Source organism: Numenius arquata, chromosome Z (assembly GCF_964106895.1).
Source record: "Numenius arquata chromosome Z, bNumArq3.hap1.1, whole genome shotgun sequence".
Taxonomy (NCBI): Eukaryota; Metazoa; Chordata; class Aves; order Charadriiformes; family Scolopacidae; genus Numenius; species Numenius arquata.
The window spans coordinates 18,769,374-18,778,418 of NC_133616.1; the positions used below are offsets into that span (position 1 = coordinate 18,769,374).

A 9,045-nucleotide genomic window follows, 5' to 3' on the forward strand; every position below is an offset into this window, starting at 1 on the left:
CATTAGGAACAGTAACACTTTATTTTTAAAAGAGAACAGTTATTTTTCTGAATTTGCCCAAAAGCATTCCTTGTTTTCTTTCCAAGAATATTTGTCCTCGTAAATCTCCTGCAAATATAAACAGAGAATGGGAAATATTGTGGGAGTCTGCTACATACAGCCACAAGCCAGGCCAAACAACTCAACAGCCATCCCGCTATTATTTACTGATCACAACAGGACTACACAGCACTTGGCTGGCAAACAGAAAAGAGTGCACCACCCTTAGAACATATTGACTTACATGTGGGCAGATGCTGAACCTTGGGCTGAGCCCCATTAAATTTAGAAGGGCCCATCTATACTCAAGTCAACTCAAGGAAGAGATCTGGGAGAAATGATATAAAAGCTGTAGAGTACACATCACTTGTATCTGAAACTGCCCTTTTTACATGTTGCCATGTTAACTTACTGTACCATCATTTTTAGGAGAGTATTTAAATGTATACAAAATGTCAGTATTAAAAAACTAAAAGTGACAACATTAGACAAAATACAGTAAATATTAGATCTTCAGGACAGACTGGACTACTCAGCAGCAGTTCAGTCTTAAGGGGAAAATTCAGCAGGGCTCTCAGCCCTTGATTACTCTGAGACCACAGAACTCCAGTCTCCTGAAAGAGGTGAAAGAAAAGTGGAGTAAAGCAGAGAACGTCGCTGTTAGCACATGGAAGAGAAGGCAGAGGTAATGCTCATTACTTGCATGCAACACCATGGTTATGCAACGAGGCTCTTTCTAGAGCTGGGCTGGTCTCTCCACACATTGTTGTGTGCCCCTACTAGCTTTGGGACCTCTGCTCTTCCCTTCATTGTGTGCTGTTGCTTAATGCTTTGTGATTTCTCAAGGCCATGGGGATGAGGAGAAAACGGAAAGACAAGAAATGCCACTTTACTTGCAAACTGCGATGCTGTCCAAAGCAAAGCTGATTCAAAGTTCTTCCACAAGCCTATGCAGAACTGACTTTTGCCACTCAAAAGTGGGGATCTCACGGTTCTTTCACTTTGACCCCAGGACGCCATTAAAAGGAAGAGGAGCTGGATGGTACAGGCAAGGGAGGGCCTTCCAGGTGCCCTACCTGCCACAGATGGGCCTGTCTGCATTAGAGGAAACTAGACATCGGTAGCCCGTCAGGAGCAACTGCTGCCAGTAATGCTTCAACTCCTTCCCTTAAGAGCAGCAGCAGCCTTTAGCCCAGGTGTCTAAGACTCTGGCACAGGCCTAAAATCAAATTTCTCCCCAAACTTACCTTTTTCCATATTGGGACAGAAGCTTTTAAGGTATTGATGCAGTATGTTACAGCTTCAAGTGATTCTGCTCTGTGTGGAGAGGAGACTGCGATAATTACACTTGCTTCAGTTATTGGAACCACACTAGGGAGAGAAGAGGAACAACAGCAGCTTTAGCTAATGCTTAACATCAAGAGCACCCAAAAGTTGTGGCCATGTCACGTCAGTATTCTGGCCACACGCTCTCCTGACTCATTCATACTGAGCAAGTGTCAAGCCATGTCCAGAAGATTATACACTTTTCAAAAGAAAGAAAACCACAACCAAAATCAGTACCAGATGTGAGAATTCCATGCTTTAGAATAAATAAACCCACCAAACATAGGCTTTTTTCTTCCATTCTTTTTTTTTTTTTTTTAAATGAAGTCTATGGAATTAAGAGGGGAAAACTGTTAACTTTGTTAACTAAACAATGCATAGGAAACTCACTGGAAACTGGCTTAATAATGTACAAGTTACGAACTGCCAGTTCTTACCTGAAAACCTAAGAAATCATCTCAGTTTTTACAAGAATTTGTGAAAGAAGAAACTAAGTGCAGCAAACTATGCAGATTTTGCACTGAAACTGAATTTTTGACAAATTCTGATTTCAAATTATGAAGTTTTTCCTGTTTGGTGTGTTGTTTTCCAAACTTAACAGAAGTAACACAAGGTTTTGTTTTCCTCCTCACAAGGGTAGTATTCCCAAAAGCTGCCTCCCAACCCTCCCTCTGTACTAAGACTCCTCTGGCAAACAGTTCATAGGAAAAAATCTAAGCTTTAATGCTTTGAGCTGCCCTCAAGAGAATCCCTGTCTCTGTTGACTATAGAGGAAATCAAAGGAAACTACCCCTCAGAGCTAATATTACCCTTTGTGATCACCTCCTAAGTTCCTTCTGCTGAGAGAAACGGAAACAAGCATTTGCAACAGACTCTGCAAATCCTGCTAGTTTCAGTGAGAAATCTGATGAACCATGAAGGCTCAAGAGTGTGTCAGACACTAGTATTCCATGTTTTGAACCCAACAGAAAATGCTTATCCAAGATTAAAGGAACAACAGGAGGTTCTCTGGCAAGCATGCCTGGCAATTACCATGTCGCTTCCCTCCCCATAGTCTAAGTTTCTAGGTTCCCTATGGCATAATTTGACTTAAATCTGACAATAAAAATATTCTGCAGTACCTCAACGGAAGAGAGAAGAAAAAAGAAAGTGCTGCCAACTTCACGTCTTTAAAAAAAAGACAAAATAAACCAACAGGCACCACTTCCCTGAAATTAAATCTCAGTCCCTTCTCCCCGCTTTCAAACTATCACGCCATCGTACCCTGCAGGCTAAACGTGGACTCCAGCGAACACATTTTTGAAAAGACGATTTCTGAAACTTAGCCCCGCAGCAAGATCTTAATCCTGCAGCCAGCTTTGCTGTGTTACAGTTTATGAAGTCTCCTGCACATCCAGCACCTATGAAAGCACAGCCACACACCAGACATGGATAAAGATTCCACTTGCAGAAGGATAGGATCCGGCCATACATACCCAAGTCTATGGTGCACTGCAATGTGTTTGATTGATGGCCATTTCTGTCTAACATCTCTGCAGATTTTCTTTATTTCAGACTCTGCCATTGAAGCATATGCTTCATATTCTAAGTGAACCACCTTTTTCCCTTCAAAATTATTTCTGGTAGTACCTAAACACAAAGGATTTATCAACCAATAGCACTGAGTAAATAAATATATATAACATTTATATTAGATAATTATTATATAATAACATATTCTAGGTAAATACTGAATAAAACTCAGGATCTCCTGCTATGTTCAAGGTCATTACTGTGCAAATATAAATGACCTCCCATAGCTGTGTAAAGAGATCATGGCTGTGTAAAAAGACTCTTTGAACAAGAGAAATCTTCAATATACAAAGAAGACTTTAATTTACACATTATACAAGTCTGCAGTTTGTAATGCTGAAGGCTTGGACATCTTCTGTGGTAACTGCTAGGGTGCTATTATTGCGTTTACCCACGCAATGTTTAAGCGCTTGGTATTTAGGAGCCCAGTAGCACTCAGGTTTTAAGCACAAAGGGGTTTCAGGATAGAGCTATCAGCCTTGGCCTTCACCAGCCCAGGGGTAAAATAGTACTTTACTTTCAACCAAGACCTGAGTTGCAGAAGCTTTCATAGAGGCGTGGACCTGTGATTTTCATAGCTACATCCCACCTCCCACCCTGAACAAGTTGTGTCCAAGGGGATGGGAGAATAGCTTCCAAGCAGCCCTGTACTCCAGAGCTCCTTCTGTTCAGCCCTAGGATAGCCACACCAGCAGGGAAGCTTCTCACCACTTTGTCCCAGTGCAACTGTTTAAGAGCTGCCATCATCTTGTTCTAAATAATTGTGAATGTGTCTTCTAAACATCCTGGGTTCAGTCCAGGAATTTCTTTATTTGAGAGGCGCGAGTTTGGGGTGTGGACAATCTAGGTTTCATTTATTAGACTATTAACACACCCAGAGATCCAGCTCAGAAATATTAAACTCACCAATGAACACAGACACAGCCCCACAGTATGGTGAAATGACCAGCTCTGACACTTCATCTACAGAGAGCTTTTCAGACTTGAGCTTGATAAAATCTTTTGGCACATCTTCACTTTCATCCATAGCTCACTAGAAAAGCTGAAACCAAACAGACTGCAGTTGGTTTTGGCGATACCAGCATTGGTCAACTGCATTTTATGCAGTGCTGATGCCCCAATTTGTGCAGAAAACATGCACCATCTACTTCCTCACCCCAAGAGACCAGTCTCCACGGCAAATTCACTTCCCAGCAGACTTGCTGAGAGAATATTAACTGCATATATCAAGCAATGACCTGTCTTTTACTGCATACAGGTTCCTTCCCGAAAGCCTGGTCCAGCAGGATGAAATTAGAGCTAGTCTGAGGCCCCAGTTTAACAGTACGATCAACCAGCATAGACCACTGTGCTAGTAAATCTGTGGTAAGATAGCCCCTCCTCGCATTTTATCCTGAAATCAAATACAGTTTAAAACAGAGATTTCTGATAAACACAGATTAGAGTTCTAATTCTAAAGTTTTATATGCTCTCCAGGAATTTCAGGTCCTCATACTATCAGTCTGTTTCAATGACACAGGAGACTCTTCTAATTTCTCTGAACAGAAACCAGTCATCAGTTCATCTAAGAATGAGGACAAAAATAAGTATTTTTAGCAGCAGCAATAGAACAAGCTGCAGTAAATACATAGACTGGTACTTGAAAGCATGCAAAGAAATGAAGCTATTCTAAGGACACCTTTGACAGAAAAAAAAAAAAGTTTTTTGTAAGCAGCAGACAATTCTTTTTCTGTTAAAAAGTGGCAGGAAGTTTTTCATTATTACCTTATTATCTTATTTAGGGAGGCAGAAACAACTACGAAAGAATAAACAAGACCCAAAACCCAAATTCAAAACAATGCCTGACCTCTCTGGCAATTTTCTTCCGTTTACTGCATACGTGTTAATCATTTATTGGTGCACCAGCTTACAGCTTCAAGTCAGCACAACTGCTCTCTCCAGCAGGAAACATAAGTTATGTTCTCTCAGAAGACTACTGGGGTAGACAGAGAGAATTGCAATCTCATCTCTGGACCTAAACAAAAAAAGATTATAGGAACATCATACAGAATCTGAGATATTTTAGCACAGGATGGCACTCCGTAAGAAACTAAGCAAGAAGTGATACCTACCTAACAGAACCTGGGCAGATTCAGCCTCCACTAATTGGTGGGATGATGGCAACCTCGTCTCCAGGCTGCAGGACCAGGAGCTGATCTCCAAGAAGCACGTACTCCTGCCGAACAGCAAAAACCACTTGATCCCGGATGACAGCAAGCCTGAGAGGGATTGGCAGGAGCACAAATAGGTTTCTGAATAGAGTGTTTGCATTTAACCGTGAGATTTCATTAAACAACAAACTGGTGCACAGTCTAGGGTAAATACCACTGGGACTTACGCAACTTTGCTTCCAATACATTTTCAAAAGTACAACAAACACCCACCTTCTACTCTTGGACTTTCTTCTGGTGCCTAAGGAGAAACCAACTCAGTACAATTTTCAGGAGCCAGGAATTGGATCTGTTATAGGCCTACATTAGAACAAAACAACATATACCAGACTGACTTTAGCAGCTTCTAACAAAGCGGGTAACTCAAGAGGGTAGCAACTACCCGATTTGGGATTAGAAGGAAATGTTCCCGATTCGGTCTAGCTGGAGTAATTTTCTTAGACAGAAAGAAGCATTGCAGGATGCCATTTGTGAGACCTGAAGAAGATTCAGTGGTCAAAGAGTTGCTCTTGTTCTGTAATCTCATAGTATATGAGGCTCTGGGTCTTTGTACTTACAGGTCTGAAATTTGCTATTGGTAAGGAGCGGCAACAGAACTAAGAGGGTAGATATGGTGGGTTTTCTGGGAGATCTTGTATATATTTTTGGATTTCAAATCTGTGAGATATTGCTGGAAGAGTCCACAGCTCTGGGTACCATCAGTCACAGAGTCACTTTCACGACTAAATGCAATCACACAGTGAGTAGAAGGGCAACACCAGTAAGGCAACAGAAAAAGAATGCCAACATTTTACTTTAGGAGGTGAAAGCGTGTTAACTGTCATTGTTTGAGGCTACAAAATCTGACACAGACAGCAGAGATCTGTATTGCCAAAACCAAGCAGGCACACCAAAAGGGTACAAGTAAAAATCATCTGATTTCCTACCAGCCAGATAGAGAAAAGTAGGCAAGACAAAGGCTGTGCAAAACACAGTAGCACTGACTCAGAGGACAGACTGAAAGGAGGGACCCTATTAAAGTAAAGCAGGCCACTGAGGAACTGAGCACAACTATGGAACTGAAGTGCCCATTAGAAGGATGGGCTCTAATTAATGTCACTTGCAAGTTTATTCATTGGGGAAAATGGGTGGAACAGAAGAGCACTGACAAGTACGCTCAAGCTGCAGTTTGAATATCCATTAGCAATATGAATAGAAGTCTGTGGTCAACGTCGTACAATTATGTTGAGTTTTTCCAGAAAAGTTAGGAGCAGAAGTATTTTACAAGAAGGCTGCTGTGAAGTAACTGCACATGCAAAATGTACTGCCCCAAGTCATCATTCATAAAGGACAAAATTGACGAACTATAGCAAACCGACCAAAGGTGCTGCTCCTGCTTCTGACACCTTGTAATAGGCTGCAAAGTAAAATACGCTTATTCCTCCCTACTGCCTCCTGCCCTGTAACACAGTCTCAATTTTCTGTGAGGAAAAGGCCTCTGGTGTAACCTTTGGTTAGAGCTTCTCATTTGGAAACAGATGCCTTTGCTAAATAGTTAATTTTTTTTCATAGCCTTTAGATTAGATCTAATAAAGAAGGGTGGTGCCGAAAGGAAGACTTTGGCACCCAAGTCCAAAGTTACAGAAATTCCAGTGCATTCAGCTCTAAATCCTGAGGACCCCAACCTCCATTACACCTTACTTTTTCTTCTTTTACTCCTCACCCCAAAACGGTGTTGCACCTTTGTCTATCAGCCTCATTCTTGACAGGTTTGAGCACCTTCCCTCAGTCTTAACCTGAGGTGGGATTTCTGCTGACACCCCCAAACAGCAGCAGCACTGCAGGGGTCCTTACAGCACACACTTAGAGCTCTCGGGACCAGACTCCCTGTGAAATGCAAGTAATGGTGGTGAGTTTTTTTCAAAGCAGAGGAGGTTCAAAGCAGCTGAGCCTATTTTCTATGTAAGGGTTGAGGGCCTGGACGCCTGTGCCAGGGTTTCAGTTCCCTCCCTGACCTGCCTTCCAGAGGGTGCCATAAGCTCAGAGCAACAGCTAACAGTGCTGTTAAAGGTAAGTGATCAAAAACACTTGCATATTATCATGAATTTCTTATTTATTGCCCTGGCTGTGCTTGATCCCACCTTGCGACATTCCCACCTTCTCCACAGGTCAGTAACACGGCTCGGGAGTTTTCATGTGCAGCGGAACTACGGCACCACAGCCGCCCTGGACCACAGGCCACACGTCTCACACCGCCCCTCGGGCCCAGCCTCTGGGTGCGTTTATTGGAGCTAGTCTTTCCTTGCGTATACATAAAGCTACAGCATTCGCAACTGGCCAAAACACGCGTCACGGGTTACAAGAAGGTGGTAATGTCACTGTTTTTACGGCACCAAAGTACTAAAATGTATTCCAGCTCAACTCTAAACACTGAATGGGTACTAAACAAAAAAAAAAAAAAAAAAAACAAAACCCAACCAAAAAACCAAAACAACCCAGCCACGTTAAACTTTGAGCCCCCTCAGCAGTAGCTTCTCCGAATACCTGGGGTGAACCTTGACGATCTCCTCCCAGAGCTGCAGCGAGGTGACCTGCCGTGGCACCCAGAGGGTCTCGCAGCGCAGCCCGGCCAGCTCCGCGCTGCGGGCGAAATACAGCACCGAGACCTGCTCGGGGAACAGACGCCCATCAGGGGAGCGGGGCCGACTGAAAGAAAAAAACCCGCTACGCCACGTTAACTTCTCCGAAAACACCACAGCAAACAACCGAAACCAAAACCAGCGCGAGGAAAAGCTCTCTCTGGCCTCACGCCGACAAGCTCTGCCGTGCTCCTCCTGCCTCGGCTGCCAGGGGAGCGGGGAAAGGGGCGGCGGGGTAAGTGAGCGCGGATCCGTGTCCCGCTCCCGCCGCCCAGGCCTTGCCCGCCCGGTGCCTCTGCCCGCCGAGGAGAGGGGCTGAGGGACCCCCGCCGCCCGCCTCGCCTCTAGCTGAGGCCCACTCCCCAGGCTGCACCTACCTGGCAGCTCATGGAGCCGCCGTCCCCCGGGCGGACAGCCCTCCGCCACGGGCTCACGGTGGCGCCTGCGCCCGGAGGACAGGCGCCGGGCCAGCACCGCCCCCTGCGGCCTGGGCCGGCTCCGCGCTGTTAGGCCCGGCTGGGCCTGGCGGTCAGGCTGCCGTCGGGGGCGGTTCGGCCGGGTCAGGCCAGGCCGAGCGGTGTGTCGCAGCCCGGTTCCGGGGCCCAGCCGCTGCACAGGTGGATAACGGAGGTGGGAGGCGGCCCTCGGAAGGTGGTGTGGGAGCAGGGGGTGGGAGACCGTGGCTTCTCCCCCCGAATACAGCCTGTAATTTTGGGGACGGCACCTTGAAAGCCGGATTTTCACATGGGCTCAGTCCCCAGGAGTGCATGGGGATTGCAAATAATTGCAAACATTACACATCCGCTGCCCTGCACGCATTACGTACCTCCACTGCATAGGCACATAGAAGCTATAACGTAAGGGCATAAAAGACAACGATACCTCGGTGTGCTGGTACAGGATTGCTGGGGAAGGCCCTGTTTTAGCGCTGAGATTGCCCTGGTATCCCCCTCCCTGTGGACAACTGTCCAAATTCAGCAGTTGCCTGTGTGGAAGGAGCACAGTGGAAGAACGCTGGCAAACCTCTTGCGGGTTGGGGCCAGGGAGGAAGGGAAAGCAGTGTGGAGTATTGGGCAGGAGCTCCAGAGAGACCCCCAGCGCTTCTTCCTTAGGGCACAACCGTGCCCCAAAACCATGTCCTCATAGGTGGGCATGGTGATTTCTACAGTGCTCTTTGCCTGGCAACACTTGTAACCTCTGAGCAATAAAGGAGGAGCTCCTTCAGTCAGTGAACCAGGGGGAACTCTGCAGTCCTTACCAGCCTTGGAGTTTGGGGCTGC

General features: G+C 45.5%; 2 protein-coding genes across 2 annotated transcripts; both read right to left on the reverse strand.

Moving 5' to 3' along the window:
• LOC141476851 (molybdopterin synthase catalytic subunit) lies at positions 1 to 4,826 on the reverse strand. The gene is made up of 5 exons (XM_074165654.1): positions 4,784 to 4,826; positions 3,844 to 3,979; positions 2,841 to 2,994; positions 1,287 to 1,410; positions 1 to 108 (listed from the first exon to the last, which is right to left on the reverse strand). The coding sequence occupies exons 2-5, from the start codon at positions 3,962 to 3,964 to the stop codon at positions 40 to 42; spliced, it is 468 nt and encodes a 155-aa protein (XP_074021755.1). The 5' UTR covers positions 3,965 to 3,979; positions 4,784 to 4,826; the 3' UTR covers positions 1 to 39.
• Positions 4,827 to 5,068: 242 nt separating this feature from the next.
• On the reverse strand, positions 5,069 to 8,154 carry LOC141477215 (molybdopterin synthase sulfur carrier subunit-like). The gene is made up of 3 exons (XM_074166302.1): positions 8,143 to 8,154; positions 7,671 to 7,792; positions 5,069 to 5,195 (listed from the first exon to the last, which is right to left on the reverse strand). The coding sequence occupies exons 1-3, from the start codon at positions 8,152 to 8,154 to the stop codon at positions 5,069 to 5,071; spliced, it is 261 nt and encodes an 86-aa protein (XP_074022403.1).
• Between the last annotated feature and the right edge of the window lie 891 nt (positions 8,155 to 9,045).

Bases quoted from the DNA above. Each gene is read 5' to 3' on its own strand.
- LOC141476851 (XM_074165654.1), bottom strand. From the start codon at position 3,964: ATGGATGAAAGTGAAGATGTGCCAAAAGATTTTATCAAGCTCAAGTCT. The intron at 2,995-3,843 runs GTGAGTTTAATA...CTTTGTGTTTAG, and splicing joins GGCTGTGTCTGTGTTCATTG to GTACTACCAGAAATAATTTT. The intron at 1,411-2,840 runs GTATGTATGGCC...TTCTCTCCCTAG, and splicing joins GCAGTGCACCATAGACTTGG to TGTGGTTCCAATAACTGAAG.
- LOC141477215 (XM_074166302.1), bottom strand. The intron at 5,196-7,670 runs GTATTCGGAGAA...AATCCCTCTCAG, and splicing joins ATCGTCAAGGTTCACCCCAG to GCTTGCTGTCATCCGGGATC.